We start from the raw sequence: 26,983 nt of genomic DNA on the forward strand, positions 1-26,983 counted from the left end.
GATTCTCAACTTTCCCTTCCCACTCACATACCACCTTAAGCAATCCCTTACTAATCAGAGTACCGATGGCATAGGGATTACTTAAAGAGTGGTATGAGTGGAAAGAAAAAGGTTGAGAACCCTTGCACTCTGCTCAAAGAAGCCTACCGTTCAGCCGATGCCCTCTTCAAACTGCTACCATTGGGGGAAAGGCACAGGAGCCTGAAGACAAGCACTCAGGGGCACAAGGATAGCTTTGTCCCCTCTGCCATCAGAATGAACCACAGACACTGCCATACTTTGTCTTAATCTTTTTCTTTGTCCCCTTAAATACGCTTTCATTGCATCCCATAAAATAAATTTATTATTAACCGAATTAGAATTGACAGAAAAATCCTTTTATTTATTTGTGGTTTATATCAATATTTGCATTCTGATGCTGCTGCAAATCTACAAATTTCGGGGCATGTTCATGACAATAAATTCTGATTCTATTTGGGTGTATGCAATAATTAATACCACTTGGAAATTCCTTTAATTGGAGACCTTGCCCCTCTCCCCTTTGCCCTTTGCCCTTTGCCCCTGCTATTGCCTTGAGTTCCCACAGACCAGCCAGTCCTCGGCTCCTCATTGGTCCAACGGGCTCGATTTGAACGCGACCCCGCCCTTAGCAACAGCGCGTTAGCAACGCATCCTGGCAGGGTGCTGATTGGCGAGCGCCTTGTCGCCTGGAGCCAATGGCGGCGAGGCGGCCTGCCTTGTCGCGCTTTTCGAAACAAGGTTGCCGGCGGCGCGCCTGGAGAAGCTGCGAGGAGGGCAGTCCGGCCGGACGGGATTGAGAGCCGAGACTCCCCGAAGGCGGTGGTCGACCCCGAGTCACGGTTCGCTGCGCAGCGGGCGCTCTTCTGCCCCCTTTTTGAATTGGGAGCCTCGCCAGGTTGGGAACAGGTTTAAATCCCTTTCCGTTCCGCCCCCCACCCCCTGCGAGATGTCGGGCCCGACTCCCCCGTCGCCTCTCCCGAGGGTGGCGAGAGGAGGCTTCAGCGCGGCGGCGTTCGCGAAGTGGAGGTGCAGGGCGGGGGCATTCCAGGGGTGGTGGTGGTCGCCTTCCAGGGGTGGTGGTGGTCGCCTTCCAGGGGTGGTGGTGGTCGCCTTCCAGGGGTGGTGGTGGTCGCCGCCTTCCAGGGGTGGTGGTGGTCGCCGCCTTCCAGGGGTGGTGGTGGTCGCCGCCTTCCAGGGGTGGTGGTGGTCGCCGCCTTCCAGGGGTGGTGGTGGTCGCCGCCTTCCAGGGGTGGTGGTGGTCGCCGCCTTCCAGGGGTGGTGGTGGTCGCCGCCTTCCAGGGGTGGTGGTGGTCGCCGCCTTCCAGGGGTGGTGGTGGTCGCCGCCTTCCAGGGGTGGTGGTGGTCGCCGCCTTCCAGGGGTGGTGGTGGTCGCCGCCTTCCAGGGGTGGTGGTGGTCGCCGCCTTCCAGGGGTGGTGGTGGTCGCCGCCTTCCAGGGGTGGTGGTGGTCGCCGCCTTCCAGGGGTGGTGGTGGTCGCCGCCTTCCAGGGGTGGTGGTGGTCGCCGCCTTCCAGGGGTGGTGGTGGTCGCCGCCTTCCAGGGGTGGTGGTGGTCGCCGCCTTCCAGGGGTGGTGGTGGTCGCCGCCTTCCAGGGGTGGTGGTGGTCGCCGCCTTCCAGGGGTGGTGGTGGTCGCCGCCTTCCAGGGGTGGTGGTGGTCGCCGCCTTCCAGGGGTGGTGGTGGTCGCCGCCTTCCAGGGGTGGTGGTGGTCGCCGCCTTCCAGGGGTGGTGGTGGTCGCCGCCTTCCAGGGGTGGTGGTGGTCGCCGCCTTCCAGGGGTGGTGGTGGTCGCCGCCTTCCAGGGGTGGTGGTGGTCGCCGCCTTCCAGGGGTGGTGGTGGTCGCCGCCTTCCAGGGGTGGTGGTGGTCGCCGCCTTCCAGGGGTGGTGGTGGTCGCCGCCTTCCAGGGGTGGTGGTGGTCGCCGCCTTCCAGGGGTGGTGGTGGTCGCCGCCTTCCAGGGGTGGTGGTGGTCGCCGCCTTCCAGGGGTGGTGGTGGTCGCCGCCTTCCAGGGGTGGTGGTGGTCGCCGCCTTCCAGGGGTGGTGGTGGTCGCCGCCTTCCAGGGGTGGTGGTGGTCGCCGCCTTCCAGGGGTGGTGGTGGTCGCCGCCTTCCAGGGGTGGTGGTGGTCGCCGCCTTCCAGGGGTGGTGGTGGTCGCCGCCTTCCAGGGGTGGTGGTGGTCGCCGCCTTCCAGGGGTGGTGGTGGTCGCATGAAGGTACCGGGGAATAGCCGCCTCCTCTACTTCCTATTGGGAATGACGAGGTCCCCCCCCTGTTATTGGGGAGGCGACGTCATTCATGACGAACCCAGAACAGACACCTCCTCAGGAAGGTCTGTCCTTGGACGAGATGACCTGGCAGGTCTGTTCAAACCCTTCTTGAAGGATGAAGGCACCGTCATGTTCGACCCTTGACTCTGATGCCTGGAGGCTCTCTCGTCCCCTGCGGAAGTGCAGGGATGTGCTGAGAATGTTGAGGCTGGAGTGCCCAAATACTGGGTCAACAGTGGATGATGTGCATCATCCCACAATGTACCCACTGCCCTGAAGTGTGCAGTTCATACATTTCCAGTCCAATTGGTCGGACATGTTTTGTGCAAAAGGGGCCAAGAATGACAGTTCCTTAAATACGCTGTTTCAAAGTAATTAATGAACGCGGAAGAAGAGGTCCTGGCTGTGTGCTTCATTGTCCATTCAAAAATCTGATGGTGGAGGGGAAGAAGCAGTTTTTGTAATGTTGGGTGTTTGATGAGACAAGGGCATGCATGGCCTGGGTGGTGAGGGTCCTTGATGATAGAGGCTGCTTTCTTGAGATACTGCCTCTAAATGATGTCCTTAATGGAGTGAAGACTAATGCCCATGATGGTGCTAGACGAGTTAAAAACCCTCGGTGTTCTGAGTTTAGAAACCCTCGGTGTACTCTGAGTTTAGAAACCCTCGGTGTACTCTGAGTTTAGAAACCCTCGGTGTACTCTGAGTTTAGAAACCCTCGGTGTACTCTGAGTTTAGAAACCCTCGGTGTACTCTGAGTTTAGAAACCCTCGGTGTACTCTGAGTTTAGAAACCCTCGGTGTACTCTGAGTTTAGAAACCCTCGGTGTACTCTGAGTTTAGAAACCCTCGGTGTACTCTGAGTTTAGAAACCCTCGGTGTACTCTGAGTTTAGAAACCCTCGGTGTCTTTCTTCTTTGGCTTGGCTTCGCAAACGAAGGGTTATGGATGAGTAATGTCCACGTCAGCTGCAGGCTCGTTTGTGGCTGACAAGTCCAATGCGGGACAGGCAGACATGGTTGCAGCGGCTGCAGGGGAAAATTGGTTGGTTGGGGTTGGGTGTTGGGTTTTTCCTCCTTTGTCTTTTGTCAGTGAGGTGGGCTCTGCGGTCTTCTTCAAAGGAGGTTGCTGCCCGCCGAACTGTGAGGCGCCAAGATGCACGGTTTGAGGCGATATCAGCCCACTGGCGGTGGTCAATGTGGCAGGCACCAAGAGATTTCTTTAGGCAGTCCTTGTACCTCTTCTTTGGTGCACCTCTGTCTCAGTGGCCAATGGAGAGCTCGCCATATAACATGATCTTGGGAAGGCGATGGTCCTCCATTATGGAGGCGTGACCTACCCAGCGCAGTTTGATCTTCAGCAGCGTGGATTCGATGTACTCTGTGTTTTAAAAACCCTCGGTGTACTCATTGTTAAAAACCCTCGGTGTACTCATTGTTAAAAACCCTCGGTGTACTCATTGTTAAAAACCCTCGGTGTACTCATTGTTAAAAACCCTCGGTGTACTCATTGTTAAAAACCCTCGGTGTACTCATTGTTAAAAACCCTCGGTGTACTCTGTGTTAAAAATCCTCGGTGTACTCTGAGTTTAAAAACCCTCTGTGTACTCTGAGTTTAAAAACCCTCGGTGTACTCTGTGTTAAAAAACCCTCGGTGTACTCTGTGTTAAAAAACCCTCGGTGTACTCTGTGTTAAAAAACCCTCGGTGTACTCTGTGTTAAAAAACCCTCGGTGTACTCTGTGTTAAAAAACCCTCGGTGTACTCTGTGTTAAAAAACCCTCGGTGTACTCTGTGTTAAAAAACCCTCGGTGTACTCTGTGTTAAAAAACCCTCGGTGTACTCTGTGTTAAAAAACCCTCGGTGTACTCTGTGTTAAAAAACCCTCGGTGTACTCTGTGTTAAAAAACCCTCGGTGTACTCTGTGTTAAAAAACCCTCGGTGTACTCTGTGTTAAAAAACCCTCGGTGTACTCTGTGTTAAAAAACCCTCGGTGTACTTTGTGTTAAAAAACCCTCGGTGTACTTTGTGTTAAAAAACCCTCGGTGTACTCTGTGTTAAAAAACCCTCGGTGTACTCTGTGTTAAAAAACCCCTCGGTGTACTCTGTGTTTATAAAAAAAAAAAAAACCCTCGGTGTACTCTGTGTTTATAAAAAAAAAAAACCCTCGGTGTGTGTTTTAAGAAACCCTCGGTGTGTGTTTTAAGAAACCCTCGGTGTGTGTTTTAAGAAACCCTCGGTGTGTGTTTTAAGAAACCCTCGGTGTGTGTTTTAAGAAACCCTCGGTGTGTGTTTTAAGAAACCCTCGGTGTGTGTTTTAAGAAACCCTCGGTGTGTGTTTTAAGAAACCCTCGGTGTGTGTTTTAAGAAACCCTCGGTGTGTGTTTTAAGAAACCCTCGGTGTGTGTTTTAAAAACCCCCTGCCCTGTGTGCACCACCATACCAGACAGTGATGCAACAGATAGAATGCACTCCACAGGACACTTGTAGAAATTTGCAAGTGTCTTTGGTGAACATACCAAATCTCATGATTGCATCTCAGGACAAGAATAAACTCCAGAGGGTTTTTAACTCAGCCTGTGACATCGCAAGCACCAGACTTCACTCCATTGAGGACATCTTCATGAGGTGATGTCTTTAAAAAAGCAGCCTCTATCCTCAAAGACCCAGGCCATCCCCTCTTCACTTTGGTGGGGTGAAAAAGGTACAGGAACCTAAAGACGAGTACTCAGTTGCACATTGATAGCTTCTTCCCCACTGCCATCAGATACCTGAATAATCAATGAACCAAAGACACCGCCTTACTTTTTGTGTACTTTTTATAGTAATGTAAGATGGTTATAACATGAATGCTCTATGATGCTTCCGCAAAACACTGAATTTCATGACTTGTTCATGAGCATAGATTCTGTTTCTGAAGTGCTAGCCCAGGATTGCTCTTCAGATGTCAACACCCCTGAATTTGAAGTTCTTTACTTTCTCCACTGCTGATCTAAATGAAGACTGGTTTGTATTTTCGAAGTTTTCCCCTTCCTGAGGTCTGCAATCAGTTCCTTAGTTTTGCTAATGTTGAGTGCAAAGTTATTGTGACACTACAACTGGCTGATCTACCTTCCTCTCAGATGCTTCCTCTTTACTGCCTGTGATTTTTGCTGACGATTGTGGTGTCATTACCAAATTTGTAGATGGCGTTTAAATTGTACCGAGTCATTGGTGTAGAGCAGTGGGCTAAGCATCCTTGAGGTGCACCTATGTTAATGTTCCAAACTGACTGTGGTCATTTACCACTATAACTACCTTTGAACCTTCAAGGCTAGAAAAGAAGTCAGTCATTCTCACTCCTGAGATACTTCTAGAGAAGTAGTCTAAAGACACAATTGTTCATTCCCAACACACAAGATAAAGGAATTGGATAATAGCAAAGGTGGAGACCCTCCCCCCAAACACAAAGAATAAAGGGGGAAAGAAAGTGATGAACTAATGATCCATAATGGGGAAATACTGGAGTCTGTGCTGAAGAATAATAATGGAACATCTTGGAATGAAGAAAAGGTTTGAGCAGAATCAATGGAATTTGAAAGAAAAATTGGGGTTTAATTGACTGGAGATTTTTGGCATACTGCTGTTTTTTGTGTTCAAATGTAATTGCATACTTGATATTTTGCCCCATTTAGTTAATATTGCCTATTCTGCTTTTCCCATTAATTTGTCTCATCTGCTTTTCCTCCATGCCTTTCTCCTTCAGAGAGGCAAATAAGGTTGGTCAAGAAATGCCTCTGGTCTCAAAATCAAATGGCTTTCAATCTGAAACATTTGGAAAAGAGACATCTATAATGGAAAAGGTAAGGATAAAAATATAGGTAATGATAAGACTCTTATTATAGCCATCCATACATTGACTTGGCCTGTAAGTTGGGGAAAAAAAACACTTGATATGGTGACCATGCTTGTAATGAATGGCATGTCGGACTGATACAAAATAACAATTGCTGTGGGGGGGATACACTAATTCCTTGCCCTACAAGCATTAGGGGAAAAAAGCTAATCAAGAGAAAACTGACTTGTGCCAACTGAAGTGGTTTGATCAAAGGTATGCACTGGCTCAGATCCTGCTCTATGTCGACGGCATATTGAAATCAAAGCTAAATATGACCTTTTAATGTATCCAATTTAAAACCAACTTTTAAAAGCAAAAAGTCAATTTTATATTCGTGGAGATAAAACAGGTAAACTATTGGCTAATCAATTATAACCTTTGCCAGCCAACTGTCAAATTAAAGAAATTTGCACAAATTAATAAGAACCCTTTGACTTGTGAATTGATATTTGCTGACATGCAAAATTACCTTGCCCATTTTTTTTTTCATAAATTGTTTGTTCTTAAATGATCTACCTTGGTGATCAGGACCACGGTTGGAATCTCACACTACCTGCTAGGAGTTTGTATGTTCTCCCTGTGTCTGCATGGGTTTTCTCCAGGGGCTCCGGTTTCCTCTCACCCTTCAAAATGTATCGGGGTTGTAGTTTGGTGGCGTGGGCTTGTGGGCCAAAGGTGCCTGTTATGTCTAATTTTAAAAAAAAATTAAACTTCAGCCTTGTGGATGATTCCTCACGTTAGCAGGTGTTTGAATGCAGTTACATAACCTGCTGAAAGTTCTTTGTGAAGTAAATAAAGGAATTTGACTAATAAACAAATTTTTGTTTTTTCTAAATTTTCCCAGTATAATCTGTCTGTTGGAATATTTAATGATCTTGAGAACCAATAGTTTAAAATGAAGAATGCTGTCCTTGTTCTTCAGGATGGTGATTTCCATATCAAAAGGTCTCCTACATCACCTCAAGGTGGACCCAAGAAAAGATCAGCTTTTGAAGACCTCACAAACGTTAGTTTTATGATCTTGTTCTTCCCTGTTAGAACAAATGGACTGCATAATCCTCTTTGAAACATTAAAATTTTGTTTAAATCTGACCTTGTGGTTTATACCTCTCAGGCTAAGAAAAAACAAGTTTCAAAGAAGAAAAGTGGTAAGGTTGCCAGTAAGAAAACTCAGAAAAGTTCTGTTGGTCTCGAAGCAGCAAAGAACGAAGAGAATCTAAAAAGGTGACTACACTGTTCATTTCCCTTTTTTGTGCACCTGTTCATACATTTCTGATGGTTGAAAGATGTTCCAATAACATGAATTACTGAGGATGAGGTTTTGGAGTATTTGAAAGTACAATGTGAAATGGGCTGGTTGGTGTGGTTTCCTTCAGGAGAGATCTTGCTTGAAAAGTATGTTAGAATTCTTTGAAGAAGTAATAAGCATGGCAGATCAAATAGTCAGTAGATGCTGTGTACTTGGATTTTCAGAAGGCCTTTGACAAGGTATCACACATGAGGTTGTTAAAGAAGATAGGACCCCATGGTATATGGATTATTTCCGATTATTAAAAAATCAGTTAACCAAAAATCTGTTATCAGATTTTTTTTTTAACTTGCTCATGTGGGGCTCTGGCATGCTGTTAGTGCCAGTTTTGTAACATCAGAGCTCAGAACCAGCCAGGAAGACAGATGCTGAATGGCTGATGCTGGCTTAGAGAAGCAGGCTAGAATCTCAAGCCATCAGTGAGCAACTGGAGGAAGTTGGCGGATCAGGCAGCACTTTGGGATATTGTCCTCATTTCATCTGTCTCTCTTACTCCAACCCCCCCCCCCCCTTACTGTACTTGGTTCTCCACTATCCTGGTGTCCTTAAGGAGAGCGGCCTCCCAGGCAGCAGCAGAAGCTGGGATCTCGGGCTCCCGGGCAGGATGAGCAAAGGCTGGTACAAATATTCTGCTGATGTTACGGGGCTGTTAACTGAAAAATGACAATCCCAAGCATTTCAGATAATTGGAAATGTACTAGCAGATAGCAAAGTGAGAATAAAAAGGGCCTTTTCTGGCTGGCTGCTGGGGACTGATGCTGTTGTGCAGGGGTCCACTACTTATTACACTATGCGTAAATGATAAAAATGGTGATTTTTGTGACCAAGTTTGCAGATGATATGAAGGTGAGTGAGATCCAGGTAGTTTGGGAATTTGCAGAGAGGCTTGGACAGATTGGAGAATGGCCAAGAAAATGTGTGGCCATGCACTGTTGTAAAAGGAATAAAGTACTGGGGAGACAATTCAGAAGCAGATGTACAAAGGGACCTGGGAGTGTTAATGGAGGATTCCCTAAAGGTTGACTGGCAGGTTGAGATGATAGTAAGGAAGGCAAACGTAATGTTGATGTCTTCCACAGTGAAGACTGATGCAAAATCGATTTTTTTTTCAGTTCCTCTGCCATCTCCTTGCCTTACATTAGATTTTCTCCAGTGTCATTTTCTATTGGTTCTATATCTACTCTTGCCTCATTTTTTTACTCTTAATATTCTTAACAAGCTTTTAGTATCCTTTTAGATATTATTTGCTGGGTTCCTTTCAAAATTAATCTTTTCCTTCCTTATGGTTCTTTGTTGCCTTCTGTAAGCTTTTAAAAGCTTCCCAGTGCTCTACCTTCCCACTAATTTTGGCTTCCTTGTATTCCCTTTCACTTGCTCTAAATTAGGTTTGGATTTCCCTTGTCAGCCACAGCTATGTCATTTTTCCATTTAAATTTTTGTTTTGGAATATACCTGTCCTGTACATTCCCTATTTCTCGCAGAAACTCCCTTCGAGTGTGTTTTTCCAATTAACTTTGGTCAGTTCCTCTCTCGTACCTCTAGTCCCCTTTATTCTGCTGGTATACTGACACATCTGATCTCAAAATGCAGGGAGAATTTTATCATTATCGTCACTGTCTCCAAAGGGTACCCTTTCTCCTTCACCAACTGTGTCTGACTACATATTACTCCATTATCATTTCCCTTTTGAGAAGCCATCCTTTTTTTAATTTAATTTTTTTATTTTTCACACTATGAACCATATTGACCAAAATACACACAAACATTTCCCTTTTGAATATACACAGTGTCATTTTCTCCCCTTTCTCCCCCCCTTCCCTCCCTCTTTCCCATCCCCCCTCCCCACCCACAAAACGTTCAACGTATACGATACATTAAACAATGTCATCACACAATGAAAACAGACAAGAAAATTGTGTCATCTACTTTTACACACTGGGTCAGTTCATTTTGTCGTCTTCTCCTTCTGTCATTTTAGGAGGTGGAGGTCCACGGTAGGACCTCTCTGTTGTGTTCCATGTACGGTTCCCAAATTTGTTCGAATACTGTGATGTTATTTCTTAAATTATATGTTATTTTTTCCAATGGAATACATTTATTCATTTCCATGTACCATTGCTGTACTCTCAGGTTCTCTTCTGATTTCCAGGTTGACATTATACATTTTTTTGCTACAGCTAAGACTATCATAATAAATCTTTTTTGTGCTTCATCCAAATCGAGGCCAAGTTCTTTACTTCTTGTATTACTTAGAAGAAAGATCTCTGGATTTTTTGATATGTTATTTTTTTGTGATTTTATTTAATACCTGATTTAGATCTTCCCAAAACTTTTCCACTTTCTCACATGCCCAAATTGCATGTACTGTTGTTCCTGTTTCCTTCTGGCAGCAAAAACATCTATCTGATACTGTTGGGTCCCATTTATTTAATTTTTGGGGCGTGGTGTATAGCCTGTGTAAATAATTATATTGTATCGTGCGTAACCTCGTGTTTATTGTATTTCTCATAGTTCCGGAGCATTGCTTTTCCCATGTTTCATTCTTTATCTTTGTTTAGATCTTGTTCCCACTTTTGTTTGGGTTTACAGCTTATTTCATCGTTCTCTTTCTCTTGCAGTTGCTTGAGGCATTTGTTAAATTTCTTTTCTTAAGATCCAGCACCTACCTGGTATTTCCAATCAATCTGCATATTGAAATCCCCCATGACTATTGTAACATTGCCTTTTTTGGATGGCTTTTTTTTTTTACCTCCCTCTGTAGATTGCACGCCACATCTGTCCAGTGTTTGAAGGCCTGTATACCAGTCTCATCAGGGTCTTTTTACCCTGACAGTTTCTTAATTCTACCCACAGAAATTCTGTATTTTTTTTTGATCCAATACCTCCTTCTCCAAAGATTTTTAAGTTCATTTTTAACCAGCAGAATCACCCCATCTTCTCTCCCTACCTTCCTGACCTTCTGATGCACTGTATATCCAGATATTTAGTTCCTAGCTGTGGTTTTGTTCAGCCATGACTTTAATGACAAGTGTTATATATAACTTCCAGCCTCACTACAAGATAATCTACCTTATTTTGTGTACTGAAGGCATTTGAGTAAAAGACCTTCAACCCCCTTTTCAATTTTGATTCTAAAGTACCTCAAGTTAAATTGTTAATCTTATGCGTACAATTTTGCCCTATTGACTGAATATCCTTCCTTGCACTGTAGTGAGATTGTATCTATTTGTGTATCTTCTGCTCTTTGTACTGCACTCTCTTCCTGGTTCTTGTCCTCCTGCCTGATGCTAACTACATCTTTCCTTTTCCCTTCAGTTCAGGATCAAAGGTTTCTCAGGAGCATCTTGACGATGCAAAGGAAAAAAAGCCCAATTCATCAGAAGCACCTGATGAAAAAGCAGTTGAAGTGGATAACTCAGCCAAAATACAGGTAAACGTGATGCAAGTTTCTCCAGAAAATCCAACAGCCAAATTCAGTGCCATGTTGCATATTACTATGTCCAAAATATTTGCGAGTTGATGGTCCATGTGAAACCAACACGGCTACCATTCTGCACTAGCATCTTCTCAAATAGGCATGTCTGAACAGTAAAAAGGGCAATTACTGTAGTGAGTATTTGTGCTGATTGATGTTTTATTCAAACTAGCATTGTGTGCTTTTTGTTCAACATTAGACTTCTCGAGTAAATACTCCTCTGGGCACAGAAGCATAGTGTTGATAAAGAGTAAAAGCCATTGGTTTAAACTTGAGCTCTGGTTGACAATTGATTTGATTGAGCATGTAAATGTTTGTTCACTTCCAGGTACCTTCATGCTTCTTGCGTACCATCATTCAGAAGTTAATTCAATTTTGTAATTCATAATGCTTTATAGATTTCATTGTTCCAATATATTGCCTAAGAAATAAATGCACCCATTCTGGTCTTCAAAAAGACCAACAATATTGAGATCTTTAATAACTGTCTCTGGGTTGCTCTTTCATTCTGCTAATAATTAATCATGATTTTTAGACATGATGGATAAACATTTTATTTCTAGGATTTTAAATAAAAATTGAACAGAATAATTCAAGAGTTTAAGGATTGTTAAATCATAGCTCTTCATATAAATAAAAGTACTTGACCCACATTTTTGGTTCTGAACTTGAGATTAGGAATATTTTTAAAACCGAGTTGATCTCGCAATAGAGTAGCTGTTTATTTTAATATGATTTGAAGTTTGCTGGAATTGGCATTTAGTACCCATTGAGCTAACAGATATTACATTTGTAGCGTAACCAGTTTCTCGGTTCATCATATAGAGTTTCTTTTGGTGGTGGGCTGAGGAGTTAACGTTGTCTAGTTGATAGTACTATTAACCTCTACTAATCTTCAAAATTTACCTTGTAGTCTCTTCCCTATGAAGATGTTGATGAGGAGAATCTGAGAGATCCATTCCTGAATGCAATCTATGCAAAAGATATATTCAATTATATGAAGGAGCGGGAAGTAAGTTGTCCTGTAATTTCCAAACTTTCTTCCCTGTTCCAAAAACTGTGTTGATCTTTTGGATTTTGAAACCAGAATGTCACCGCTTCCTGGTGATTATGCAGGTAGTCCACTTTTCTTCTCACCTTTTCTACTTTTTGTCACCTTTCTTGAATACTCAGTGTTCTTTTGCTTTTGGAGGTAAGTTTGAATTTGGAAATGAGTGGTATAAGTGTCCCTTCACATCTCTTCAGAAGCCCTGGTAACTCCTTGGGGATATAGTGATCATAATACAAAAGTTACAATAATGTTTTCTTTTTAATTCTGAACTTCAGAGAAATGAACTTCTTAAATATTTGAAAAGTACTAATGGTCCTTATTTGGATACAATCCAGCTTTCTGTGGAAGGTGACTTTGTGAATATTAAAAATTTGTCATTCTGGAGAGACATTTGAAAATTGATAAGTTGCTGAATGTTTGTGTTGGTGACTTGTTTTGGTGACTTTTGGTAATTTAAATGGATGTGGTAGCATTGCTAGTGCAATTACCTTTGTAGTCTTGAGTGCTAAGGGAGCCCGTTTTTAATGGCAGGGGTTAGATTTGTTGGAGGAAAATAATTTGTTCTGTTATGTCATTCGGGAAGTAGGAAATGGGCATTGCTTTAGGTTCCTTGGTTTTTGGACTAACAGTATATTAATGTCCAGAGATTGTTGGCTTAGCCAACAAATTAAATAACGTGTCAAACTGGGGTCAGAGTTTCTGGTTGGGTGGGTGGGTGTGTTCCCACGTGAATGGGGAACAAGTAGTGGAGATGGACTCTGATCTACTGGAGTCCAATAAGAGAAAAGTGGGTGACTTGGTCAACTTGGAAGAACGTTCTGAAGATAGTTCTACCTTTTTTCATCAAAACCTTCTATGTCTTGCCTTGATCTGCAGGGTCCAAAGATGTGCAGGGCCTTGCCTGCCAAGGTTGAGCTCAAATCTTTCAAAGATGTGCAGGGCCTTGCCTGCCAAGGTTGAGCTCAAATCTTCCAAAGATGTGCAGGGCCTTGCCTGCCAAGGTTGAGCTCAAATCTTCCAAAGATGCGTAGGGCCTTGCCTCCCAAGGTTAAGCTTAAATCCAACAAAAGCGGGGTTTGCAAAGGAAAAAAAAAGTGGGGCTTCTGGCGACAATTATAACTTGGGTTATGAATAAACTGGTGCTAGATTCAGGGTTTGTTTGCATTTTTTTTCCAAGAATCCAGTTGTGTGTTTGAGTGTGCGTGCGTGTGTTCAAATTCACCCACTATTGTGATCTTTTCAATAACTATGATTCTTATGCCTGGCAGGAAAAATTTGTTCTGAAAGGCTACATGGAAAAGCAGCCTGACCTAAATATTGAAATGAGGGCAATTTTGGTGGACTGGATGGTTGAAGTACAGGTTGGTTTGGTATTTTCTTCAATTCCATATGATTTTTTTTCTTTGTAGTGAATTGACAAGGCAGGTTTACTATATTTATTCTCTGGTTTTATCCCCTGTACCAGCTGTGACTGTTGACTCACCAAAGCTACATTACATATGGAGGAGAGCTTGATAAATGATGCCTGATTCTCTTGCCACTTCCCTTCCTTCCCCTTGTAGTTGGGAACCACTCCTTCCTTTCAGAACTTTTGTTTATTCCACAACTTTGTTTCCATTGACCTTGATTTTGTTTTTAATTAATGAAGGACCTATCTGTAAGATTAAAGGGATGGTAAATTTGAAGCAGCACAACGCTATTACAGCGCAAACAAGCCAGGTTTGAATCTGATGCTGTTGGTTTACTCTCCCTGTAGCCGGGTGGTCCAGTTTCTACCCATCCTCCAAAAACCTAGGGTTTGCATGTTAATTGGTGTATTTGGGTGGAACTGGTCATGGGCCAGAAGGGCCTGTTTATCTAAAATAATTTTTTTAAATTAAAAAGAAAATATTTGTTAGAGATGGAATTTTAAGATTCCATCACCTGAATCCAGAAGGCAATACCAAACTATTTATTGTCATGTGAACTTTGCAAATTATTCGTGTACATTAAGCATTTTTCTAAAGAACCAAAAGTGTAGTGAATTCCCATTTATTTACTTTTAACCATCATGGCCATCTTCAAACTACATTATGCTACCTGCTGTACTATACTTGCAATCCTGTCCTCTGGGTGAACTAAACAATAACTCTCATCTTGGTATTAATCACTTAGTAGCACTTAAAGTCATCGGCCTTCAGAGCTACAGGTGAATGTTATTCTCTATAGACTTGGGCACATGTATCTGGATAAACAACCCAGTGCTGTAATGAGGGATGTTGCAATCCTTTAAAGCTTGGGTTTAAAAACTTTATTCTCTTGGGTAAACCCAAAATCTCCAATAATAACTGAGCAGGAGGCATCTCCAGCACACTGACCAATATTTATCCCTCAAACCCACACAGCCAATGTTTTTCAATATTTTAATATGAGATTTCACATCCAAAGTACAGAGAACCTATAGATAGATGTTAAAATTCTCAAAGATACACTACACTTAAAATCACCAATGCCTGAAGAGGGCGCACAAAATCAGTGAACCGGTGCGGACTTGAAGGGGCAACATGGCCTGTTTCCGCTCCGTAAATGGTTAGATGGTTAATTAGCATTGCCTGTCAAGAAAAACACCCAATAATTTCCAATGTTTCTGGAAATGATTCCAGATATTGACTATATCAATTTCAGACCTTTTGAAATGGGCCACTTTACAGATAAAGGCCACCTTAAAGGGTTATAAAAACACAACTGGGGAAGCTCCGCAGTCAAGAGGCATACTTTATACAAGACAGATAAAGATACATGATGAGCATTTATGGCTTGAGGCTTTCATCAAAGTATGAGCAAAATGTAGTCATGTGCTTGAATAAACTGGTAGGGGGAGGAGCACAGTCCCACAGGCAGGAGTTAATAGGTGGATAAGGGAAGGAGGGGGCAACAGCAAATGTGGTGGAAGGGGCGAATCACTTCAATGCCAATGTCAAAGCAAATTTTATTCACAAATTGGTCTGTAGTAATTGAAATCAATATAATCAAGTACAGTTTTCCACCACAACTGGAAATGAGAGGCCATAAAACTGGTCGTCTGTTCCATTATAGGTATTGGACATTACTTCCCTCGACCATTGCCATTGTAATTTGATGCATCAGACAAGCATGGGCATCACCACCTTTTTGATTTGTGTTCCTATCTAAGCTATTTCATTTTACCTTTGGGGTGGCATGATTAGTTTAGTGGTTAGTGTGACACTTACAGCATCAGCGATAGGGACATGGGTTCGAATCCTACGCTCTCTGTAAGAAATTTTGTATGATCTCCCCTTGTCTGTGTGAGTTTTCCCCTGGGGCTCTGGTTTCCTCCCACAGTTCAAAACATACTGGTGGGTGTATGTCAATCGGGTATAATTGGATGGCACAGGCTTGCGGGCTGGAATGGCCTGTTACCGTGAGGAATGTCTAAATTAAAAAATTTAAATTTGGAAATTGACCAATCCCAAGAAAATATGTTTCTCATTTGAAAGCTTGTCAAATACCCTCTAGAAGTCTGTGTACACAATATATTGATATTCCTTGTTAATTTTAATTTGTTATGCATGACTTGTTTTTTTTGCAAATTGCATTGGCTCATTTGACATTATGGACTTCAAGATATGATGAACGGTTGGCATAGCAGTTAGTGCAATGCCTTTACAGTGCTAGCAATCAGGCCCAGACCATGTTCAAGTCCTGTGCTGTCTGTTGGTTTCCTCTCACTGTTCAAAATGTACTGGGGGGTGTAGGTTATATGGGTGTAAATTGGGTGGCACAGACTCATGGACCGAAATGGCCTGTTACCATGCTGTATGTCTAAATTTTAAATTTAAACTGCTTTTCTAGTTCCTTTCTCACTTTTGATTACTGTTTTACTTGGATTTAAACAACTCTGTGGTTGACTCCTGTCTTCAACTATCTGCAGTTCATAACTTTTTGCACCAGGATATGCTGGGGGCAACTATAATTTTGCATTACATTGATGACTCTATAATAACTAATTGATGTGAAACCTTCCTTTCTCAGGAAAATTTTGAATTGAATCATGAAACTCTGTACCTGGCAGTGAAGCTGGTGGATCATTATTTGGCAAAGGCTACGTGTATGAGGGAAACACTGCAGCTGCTTGGTTCTACTGCAATCCTTATTGCTGCAAAGTTTGATGTAAGCACATTTCATCATTTTAGCACTGTTTTTGTATGAATTTAGTTATTTTTGTTTTTATGTCCTGTATAAATCTTGGGAAAATGCTAGAAATAAGTGTGATAGGACACCTAGAAAACAACATGATTGGCAGAATTAATATAAATTAATAATGGGCAAACATTTAACAAGTTTATTGATTTTTTTTCCTGAGAATGTATGGAGCAATGTTTATTATATGGAGATCAGTGGGTGTGATATTTGGGCTTCAAGTGAATCTTTGACAAGGTACTGTATTTGTGTGAGTTCTGTATTGGCTGGGAGGCTCTGGCAAGTGGCATACTATTGGGATCTTTATTTGGGGACTATACTTGTGATAGAATAAGTTCAACAAAATAAACGTTTGCCAGGTTGATTCCTGGTATATGGTGGGACGGTTGATTGAGCAGAGAGAAATGAGGAGTGATTTGATAAAAGTCTGCTGAACTCTAATGGGGCAGGTCAGATCCCAAAATGATTTCTCCTAGATGGTTTGTCTCGGACCAGAGGTCCTAGCAAGGAAGGTGCCTGCTGTTCGTGGTTGAGATGAGAAATTTCTTCACTCAGAGGGTAGTAAAACTTTTAAATTCTTTACCTAAGATTGCTGTGGAGGTTTACTCACTGAATATATGTAAATTTGGACATCCAGCATGGTAACTGGTCCCTGTGCCACCCAATTATCCTACAACCCTGTGCATTTTGGAGGAAACCTACGCATACATGGGGAGAATGAACTAACTCCTTACAGACAGTGCTGTATTCAAACTCTGGTTCCTACTGCTGATAGCATTGTGCTAACCATGCTGGATATATTTTTGGAAATCAAAGGACTTTGAATTATAACTGGAAAGTGAAGTTTGCATTGTCTGTCCTCAGTGATTTGTGTACCCGACATGACTCCATGAATCTATTTTTCCTGCTTCTTTGTATACATGTGACTCAGATTTTTTCTTTCTTCCAACATTGCTCCTTGAGCATTCCTTGTCACACTTTGGCCACTACGTTCAGACATCTAGACCTTCATCTTTGCATTTATCTCCTCTTTCCCTCTCCTGTTTCAGATGCTTCTTGAAACCTAATTCCTTGTCCAATCTTTTGGTCACCTGAGTCTTTATCGCTATGTGATAGCGACCTGATTATGCCACAATGTAACACCATGTGACACAAAGCTTTTTGACAAGTTGTACTCAAAAGTAAAATCATTGGAGAAATGCAGCACAGAAACTATTTTTACATCTATTTTTACACTAATTAACCCATATTGAATTCTCTCCACATTTCTTTCAACTCCTTCCCCGATGCAACCACTCATCTACACTTGGGGAAATTTTCAGAATTTACATTTCTCGTCTCAGTCACAAACTGTCAATTAAGTTTACCTTTTTATAGATTGTGTTAACAACCCAAACAGTCACAAAGAGCATGCAAACTCCACACAGAATGTACTAGAGGTCCTGACTGTACCAGAGTCTGTGAGGCACTAACTTTATTAGCTGTATCATTGACCCATCTTTGGGAATGAAGGAAGAATTTATTGGTGATGGTCATGTATTGTTGGGCAATGAGAGGATTTGCTAGCATCTGGAATGAATTTGAACATTTACTACAAAAGCTAAATTTTGATTAAATGGAAAGACACCTTAAGGTCTGTTTAAAATGATTTAAGATGCGGGATTCTGCTTTCTACAGCCATGCCAAGTGGTTTACTCCATGATCTTTGGTGTCCTGTCAAAGGGAGGTGGTAAATGGATGCCAGATTAACTCGTAAGGAACAATTAGCAAGCAGTAGGCAAAAAAATGTGTGCCCCTTGTACATTGCTCCCTTGTTTTGTTTTGTACTGTTGGTAAAAGGACACTGTTGGAAGATTGTGCAGAAAGCCTGAACTTGTATCATTGTTGTTCCATGGTTGTCCAGAAGTTGTACAATTATAGTCCACGTAATGTCACATCATTGATGAGAAAAGCTGGAATTTCTACTGAAGAAAATGGGTGGGGCTGTGGGGGGGGGGGGGGGGGGTGGAGGAACTTGTAGAAACAATGTACAGCAGGGATTGAGACGGTCCGGATTCTCAGGCAGTACTTTTAAAATTCAAATTTGAGGAGGAATAAGAAAGAGTTGAACAGGTAAGTTTTGATAATTTATTCATTAGCAAATAAATACAGCATGCTCTATTTATCAAAATGAGCAGTTTTAAAGAAAAATAAAGTTGACAAAAATGCAAATAATTTTGATAACAAAAAAGCTTGTAATGCTTGAAATTGTTTAAAAATGAATTTGTATGCTGTATTTTTTTTTAAAAAAACAAATTCATTTCTTAAGCTTTAAAAAAAAAAAAATGGCAGCACTGCCGAAACTGCTGTAATGGCAGTGCTGCCATTGATATAGATCAACAGAGTGCAGGTAGTGGAGGCACAGCACTCCTGTGGGGTTCAACTGTGTACAGGTACCAGAAAACAGGGAGACCACCCCCAACCCCCCCCCATCTGAGGAGATGACCTATGGGATGGTGACCACGGCAGCGGACCATTGAGGGGTTCTGCGGCTGAAGGACCCCCAGAGGCTGCTGGTGACTCGAGGCGAGGAACCAGGATGTGAGAGAGTGCTGAGGGCGTTGAAGGGTTCCTAATGGTATCGAGGTTTGAATCTGGACTGTGGTTGCAGGAGCGGTGAAGGTGAATCCACGGGAAACTCTGACTGGAGAGAGAGAACTCTTTTGCTTCTTTCTGGCTAGTGATACTTCAGGCAATTTTTTGCTGATGGTGAATATCTGCCTTGCAGACAAAAGCAATTTTGTGTAATTATGACAGTTTTTATTATATGACAATAAATTGAACCTTGTGGCCACTGTGCATCTGTGGCACTTGCGCACACACTCACACAAAAGCCTGCAAAATTTTAAAAGATTGAATGTTCAAAGCCCAGATTCTTGAGTGGTCTGGATTTCTGGCATCTGGATTTTTGGACTTCTGTTGTATAATTATAAATAGTTGCAATGGATTTCAAGAGGTTGTAATTGATTAAACTTTAAATGGATTCTTAAACTCTTAAATATGTCTACAGGAGGGGGAGTTGGGATGGGGAAGTAAAGTAGCTGATTGGGCTGTTAGCTGACTTCATTGAAGAAGACAGTCAGGGTTAAAAAGTAGCTAATCATGGGGGAAGAAAGTTAATGTTTCACAAGAATCTGCAAGGATGATTGCTGTTCAGAATTTACGTTAATTATTTGGTGTTTCAAATTAGTTTATCAAATTGTGGGGAAGAATAGTTGATACTGAAGACAGCAACAGATTATTACAAAATTGACACATAATTTGCAAATTAAGTTGAAAACACAAAGGTGTGGGGGTGTACATTTGGTAGAAAAATGGTGAAGTTACAACTTGGCAACTAAATCTGCGGTCGGACAGAGGGGGCTAAATTCTGGATCGAAAGATCAATGATCAAAGGATGTGCCACAGGTAGGCAAAGAAAGCTGGAGGTTGGTTTTGGATGAGAAATAATTGAAAAATGAGGAAATAATGGAGTACCTTATTTATTTGTAGTTGCCAGATTAAAAAAAGAATAGACACCTTGGAGAGAAGATAGTGAATGCTTACAGCAAAAAAAAACTCTCTGTATCTACCCTAACAAATATGTGGAAGATTTTGATAGATGTACAGATTGCTTCCACTCATGGAGGGAGTTTTTGAATAGGCCCATTTTACCAAAAAGTGGATAAAAAAAATTAAAACTTGCCACACCCTGGAGTGGTTGAAATGAATGATTATCGATGTGTTTAAAGAGAGCTTAGACAAACTTGAGAGGAGGGAGCTCTGCTAATAGATTAGGATGGAGGCTTGAGTTGAGACAGTTAATGGCATGTTTCTGTGTTCTATGTCTGGTATAACTCTGTATCTATTTTAGGAGCGATGCCCGCCCTGTGTCGATGACTTCCTGTACATTTGTGATGACGCGTACCAAAGAGAAGAGCTGCTTTCGATGGAAGTGAACATTCTCCAAACATTAAAGTTTGACATCAATGTTCCAGTGGCCTATCGGTTCTTGAGGAGATATGCAAAGGTTGATCAATTTGTAGAAATAGAAATTTTCTTTTTTTTTTTTGGAACCTAAACCTAATGATTTCTTTTCTTCTTGAAGAACAGTCTATTTCTGGTATGTTTTTGTGTGATTCTTGGGTCAAAATTACTCTTTCTATTCGTGGTTGGGGAGGTGAGAGATAATTTGAATGGCAATAGGTAGATCTCCAACTAGTACTTTATATCATGATCAATCCTGAGAATTTTGTCAAAATGAACATGGGCCAAAAAGCAATTATAAAAAGCAAATGGGTTGAATGTAATGCTTGGGCAACAGAAAGGTCCATTAACTTACATACCTCTTTCAACCAACAGCTGATTGTATCCTCTCACTTGTAGTGGATGAAAGTACTAGTTTGGTTTTCATAGTAGAGTAAAAACCCCTTTGGTGTCTGTGGGGAATTGGTAGATGCCAGGTAAGTAAATTTTCCAGTTGTCTGAGATTGTGTTTGGATTGGTGAATTAATGGAAAGGTGTGCCAATTTTAAACTTCTGTCTTTTTGACCTATTTATTTTTCTTTTGCCGGTTGCTTGAATTCCAGATAACGGGGGTTTTGCTGTAGTCCACTAATCTAATCTGTATATATTTTAAAGCACAAAAGTGCTGAAGAAACTCAGAATGTCAGGGAACGTTCTTTGTTTAGCAAAGATACATAATCAACATTTTGGGCCTGAACCCTTCTTCAAGGTATACTTTAACAAAGGGCACAGGTCTGAAATGTTGATTATATATCTTTGCTACATAAAGAATATTGCATGTCCTGTTGAATTTATCTAGTTTTTTTTTAAACTACAATTACTGCAGATTCATATTTAACTCTAATCTGTATATACATTTTCATAATTTGAATATTGTTGTTTGCAGTGTGCCAGAGCCAACCTTGAGACATTGACTCTTGCCCGCTATATCTGTGAGTTAACCCTGCAGGAATACGAGTTTATTTGGGAAAGTGCTTCCAAATTGGCTGCTTCCTGCCTGCTACTGGCCCTCAAGATGAAGGATGTTGGAGGATGGGTATGTACTAGTTACTAATTATTACTAATTTATTACTAATTTCTCTGCATGTCATTCTGTTATCATTGACCAAATTAATTTAATCTGCTAATATACAGCCCTGCTGGAGAAACTCAGTGGGTCTGGCAGTACCCATGGTAAGCAAAGGGATATAACCAAAGTTTTGGGCCTGAGCCCCTCATCAAGGTATGAGCAAAAAGCAGGCAGGTGCCTGAATAAAAAGGTGGAGGAAGGAGGGGCTGGGAGAGGAATGCAACCAAGGCCATAAGTGAAAATGGATAGGACAGGAGAGAAAACCTGAGTATTAATCAGGAGAATATGGTAGTGGGGGGTAAGATGGCTCTGTGAAAGCAGAGGTGGATGAAAGGAGATGGGCAAAGTCAGGCAGAGCAATTGGTTAATGCCATATGGTTGGAGAGTGCCCAGACGGAATATATGGATCATCAAATTTGTGGATATGGCAGTACATGAGACCATGGACAGATATGTCAGCATGGGAATGGGGCAGAGAATTTAAATGGGTTGCCACTGGGATCCTCCCTGCTATTAGTGCGGACAGAGTGAAGGCGCTCAATGAAGCGATCTCCCAGTATGTTCCCAGTCTCTCCAATTCAGAGGAGGTCACGACAGTAGTACTAGCTGCAGTAGATGAAACTGGCAGATTCACAAGTGAGGTGTTGCTTTACTTGGTAGGGCTGCTTGGGGCCCTAAATGGTGGTGGAGGAAGTATAAGCTGCAGTCACAGGGGATGATTGGTGGAAAGTAATAGTGCATGAGAGTCACAGAGGGAGTGGTCTCTATGTCAAGCAGAGAGGGGAAGATGTGTCTGGTAGTAGGATCATGTAGGTGGCAGAAATATGTTGGATGTGGGGGGTGGTAGGTAAGGACGAGGGGAATCCAGTCTTTGATGTGTCTGGGATGGAGGGGACCAATGCAGATGTGCGGGAAATGGAGAATATATGTGTGAGGGCAGAGTGGATTGTAATGGAGGGAAGTCGTGTTTTTTTGAAGGACCTCTTGGATGCTCTCATATGGAATACCTCGTCCTGGGAGCAAATGCAATGGAGTTTGAGGAATAGCAAGAAAGGAATAGAAGTTCCCCTGTGCTTTCAGGGCTCTCCTGATTTTATGATCTAAGTTCTGGCAAATTATGTACTTCCCATAATTAATGCTGTTAAGATCAGATTTCCAACAATAATTGTTCTATGCCTTAGAATTCCAACATTCTATCCCACTTTGTATCCAATTTGCTTTTTAAGTTTTGGACAATACATTTAAGGGCAAGACAAACCAGTAAATTCACTGGATCTGAGGCAGTTTTAAATGACGATGAATTCAGGAAATGTAGCTTTTGTTTCAGACTCCAACTCTGCAATATTACACTGGATACCAGGTCACTGATCTGCATTCGCTGATGAGGAGACTGAACCTTTTGCTTTACAGTAAACCAGATGAAAAGCTGAAGGCTGTACGGTACAAGTATGCTCACAAGTAAGAATTTAATTGTCTGCTTATATCTCTGATACATTTATATGGGGAAATGATGCATCTCGGCTTTGTGATAGTTTGGGATTAAACCCTCTTTAATTTTTAGAAGCTGATTTGTGCCTTTATAGCTACAGGAGGAAGCTACTGTGTTCCTCAAGCCAATTGGATTATGGTTTATTGGTATTTCCTGATTCCTTTTAACCAAAACCTATTGATCTAGCATGTACACAAGCTTCGTCCAAGAGACTTACAGGTTTGCACTACCCTTTGAAAAGTGCTCCTCAAACTCTTGTCTGCATGGTCTTGTTACAATTAAAAACTATACCCCCTTTGCACAGCTTGCACCTTGCAAAAGAAAGTTTATTTTGGATTTTCATTTTAAAGATCTTCAGTGAGTTCATCCCTCCATCTGCTCTCTAATTAAACCATTAACTTCCAGCCCTAAATTTTCATTTATTTTGCGCTGTGCTTTCAAAGTCAGCACCACTTTAGAGCTGGGGTGCCCAGTACACTAGGATCCAATTATGGCTCTCTAGTGAAATACAACTTCCAAATGTTGACCTGTGAACACAAGGTGTCTTTTTTGTATTAATGCATTGACCTTTTGTGAATATGGAAACTCTCATCCTGTTCATAGCTTTTTTGATCTATTCTGCATTCAAATAGAGATTGAATTGAAATTGTAACTTCAATCAGAGGTGCTTCAGATTCTTCTCAAACTGTTATCATCCTATATATATATATATATATATATATATAGTGTCCTTAAGGATTTTTATTACTTTTTTTAAATTAGGATTTTCTTTGAAGTCGCAAAAATTCCGCCCTTGAATGTTCTGAAGCTTGAAGAACAACTGAAATTGAACACGCTCTAAAGCCAAGGGCCCAACTGTTGGAGGAAATAGCATTGTATTACTTGGCACTTGTGTGGTTGGGTGTTGGTGTAAATACTTGTAGCATTTGCTTCATACTACTTCATGAAACCTCTGCTAAGCAGAAAAAATTGTGTAATTATTCATATGGTCACTCATTAAAATGCAGCAAACATTGAAATACTGTATCTGAATTCTAAAATAAGAGTAGACTGGGCCATTGTAGATTATGATTATGAGCAGGATATAAATATCAAAATATATATATAGATAGGCCCTTTTATATTTTACCACTATCAGAATCAGGAATAATTAACCACGATATATATATATATATATTCTGCAGGCTCTACTAATTCCCTTTAAAACTTTTTACTTTTAGGATTTTTGTCAAAAAATATCAATTTCATAGATTATCTGTTGTTGAAAAGATTGATTGACCTGTTAAAATAAGCTACTAGGGAACGATACTTTGTAATTTGTTTTCCCAGGAATTGGTTCTTAATGGTATGTAACATTGTGTTGTTTTTTGACATTGTAATGAAAGCAAAAGACCATATCCCATTGCACTGATTTTTGTTTCTCTTGATTGATTTTGTATATCTTGCCATTTAACTCGATCCCAACTTGCAAGAACTGCTAAATTGTAGAATTTCTCAATACATTTTTTATAATTGGCAACAAGCAAGCTAACTTGAAACCATTTTAACTTGAGTTTTTCCCTTTGTAATTACACTCCACACTTATCTCTGCAATTGTTAAAGTGGCTATACTGGTGCTTGATGTATCCATTTCCTGTGTCCTGTGGAACAGAACAAGGTACTTTGTTGACCACATTTTGCTTTCATGTGCTCTATTTTGATTTTGGTATAAGAAATATTGCATTAATACTTTGGAGAGGGAAATGTATTTGCCTATCCTGTGATTCCACTGTTATCGACATGGGAACTTAATTTTGTACAGTATTTCAATATTGCTCTAAATGTGCCATTTGCAATAATGTTTCATTTGTTATGTGTGTAGTATATTTGAAATTATTTAATTTGTGCTTTGGAAGCAATTTGTCAAGCATTTAAGTGTTTTAAGCATCTTGTCATAAAATAATTGAATATGCTATGTGTATAAATTTATATGTTGGGGTATCTTTAATTCCCCACTTTTAGTTTTGTATTCATGTCTAAGTACATCAACTTTCCTTTGTAAAATAAAAAATATTAAATGTATGATCTTGAGGTAGATTTTATTTTTAATAATCTTTAGCTTCTGTCACTGCTTTAAAAACTGATCAAGTTGATCTGAAAACAAATTAAGTAAAATGCCTTAGTGATTGGGTTTGAATTTTATATGCATTCTGTTGGAAATTTGTGCTCATGAAGAAAATAAAGGTTCAAAATGAATTAAATTCAATATCGTCTGGAAACCTGCTGCATGCTTGGACACAAAATGAATGCCATTCCTCAAGATGAAGAGAATTGTGTCTTATAACAGTGCAGGAAGCTAGATTTCAGATTTATTGTCCGAATAAATTCTTGATGTCCCATACAATCCTGAGATTCTTTTTTTCCTGCAGGTGAGGCAAATTTCTAGTTATTGGTAGTGCACAAAAAACTGCCAACAAATAAGAAATGTAATCAAACTGTGCAATGGGGGGGGTGATCAATAAAGTGCAAAAGTAAGAGTCCTTAAATGAACCCGATTTGAATTTGTTGTTGAGGAGCCGGATGGTGGAGGGATGGCAGCTGTTCCTGAATCTGTGGATGCAAGGCTTGTGGCACCTAGACCTTCTTTCCTGATGGCAGCACTGAGAACAGAGCGTGTGCTGAGTGGTGTGATTCCATGATGATTGTTGCAACTCTCTTGATGGTGGTGTGGTGGGAGGGATTTGCATGTGATGTCCTAGGCTGTGTCTACTATCTTGGGATGTTGGTGTCCCTGTGATGCAGCTGGTCAGCACACTTTCCACCACACATTTGTTGAAATTTTCCAGTTTCTGGTGTCCTATGAAACATCAGCAAACTCCTGAGCAAATAGAGGTGCTTTCCTCATGATGGCATTGGGCTATAGAGCAATAGTTCAGAGAGGGAAAAAAAAACTGGAGTGATAGGTATCGGGAAGTTCAAGGTTACTTTTGCAGAGTGAATTCAGATGATCAGCCATGCTTTCAGCACTTGTTTGTTTTTCATTGAGAAGACTGCATTGAGAATCTTGCATGCAAGATTGTGAGAAGTTGATTATTTCCAAGTTTGGATCCCAGATGGTGGGAAAGGAAAAGGTCCAGTGTTGTATCTCCTTCAGAAAGTGATTTGTGGAAACAGAAGAACCAACATAAAAGTCACAAGAGGGAATGATGGGAGGGGAAGATGGGTCCCTAATTGTAAATGATTGGTTGGCTGACAAGTGTAAACACAATCATCATCCACTGACATGTTATCTCCTACAACATATTGCCAATTAAAGTTCAACACCTGATTAAACCATGCCAGAAAACAACTTTGCCTAATATACTTTATTACAATTCATTATATAGTTTGGAAAAAAATAATCTTTTCAGTTGTACAACTTGTGCTCTTTTTCTAAAAAAAATAGTTAACTGACTTGTTTAACTAAAGGTCATATTACTAAACTTTCTACAAAATTTCAAACAAAATTCATTAATTTTTTAATTACACATTTAAGTGTAATTTCACAACTTCCAAGTCTATTACTTGTATTCAAATATTACTCATTCTGGATGAATCTGTCCAGCTTTCAATCTGGTAGAATTCTTGAGTTGTACTACAAGATGTATATCAGACTCGTGAATGGTTATTCACTAGAGCTATCAGCCTCTGAAGGTACTTTTTTTGTATACTACTTTGAAATCCTCTTGGACATTGCATTAGTTTTATGACCAATTGTATGGTTATAAATCCATTACTTAGATGTTCAATTTCTTCTAACTTTCATAATTAATTTGTCCAGGTAAACAAAAAAATCTACAGACACTAGTGTCTAGTGAGATACTGGAGAAATAGCAGGACACGCTAAGATCTGATGTTTTGTCCTTGAGCCTTTCAGATCTCTACAATTATCAGAGTTTAAAGTTGTACAATTTACCAGATTGTCCCAAGAACACAGCCCAAAATGTTTGTCTACATCAAAATTTCCTTTTCTGCTTCCGTTTTTTTTGCCGATGACACCACAGTTGTTGACAGAATCACAGACGTCAATGAGGAAGTGGATAGAAGTAAGATGGATCAGCTAGTTGAAAGGTGTCACAACACCACCTTGCACTCAACATTAGCAAAACCAAGGAGATAATTGTGGACTTCAGGAGGGGTCTGCAATG

General features: G+C 41.1%; 1 protein-coding gene across 1 annotated transcript; it reads left to right on the top strand.

The window, feature by feature from the left end:
- The first annotated feature begins 689 nt into the window (after positions 1-689).
- Positions 690-24,887, top strand: ccnb3 (cyclin B3). The gene is made up of 12 exons (XM_069893206.1): positions 690-916; positions 6,049-6,145; positions 7,103-7,186; positions 7,295-7,404; positions 10,805-10,919; positions 11,878-11,976; positions 13,284-13,376; positions 16,048-16,185; positions 20,108-20,263; positions 21,146-21,295; positions 22,656-22,786; positions 23,580-24,887. Exons 2-12 carry the CDS (start codon positions 6,074-6,076, stop codon positions 23,656-23,658), a joined length of 1,227 nt encoding a protein of 408 aa, XP_069749307.1. The 5' UTR covers positions 690-916; positions 6,049-6,073; the 3' UTR covers positions 23,659-24,887.
- The last annotated feature ends 2,096 nt before the right edge of the window (positions 24,888-26,983 follow it).

This window comes from Narcine bancroftii, chromosome 8, assembly GCF_036971445.1.
Source record: "Narcine bancroftii isolate sNarBan1 chromosome 8, sNarBan1.hap1, whole genome shotgun sequence".
Lineage (NCBI taxonomy): Eukaryota > Metazoa > Chordata > Chondrichthyes > Torpediniformes > Narcinidae > Narcine > Narcine bancroftii.

Excerpts from the sequence above, each read along its gene's own strand:
- ccnb3 (XM_069893206.1), top strand. The coding sequence starts at position 6,074 with ATGCCTCTGGTCTCAAAATCAAATGGCTTTCAATCTGAAACATTTGGA. Across the intron at positions 7,405-10,804 it reads AACGAAGAGAATCTAAAAAG|TTCAGGATCAAAGGTTTCTC; the intron begins GTGACTACACTG and ends TTTTCCCTTCAG. Across the intron at positions 20,264-21,145 it reads TCTTGAGGAGATATGCAAAG|TGTGCCAGAGCCAACCTTGA; the intron begins GTTGATCAATTT and ends TGTTGTTTGCAG.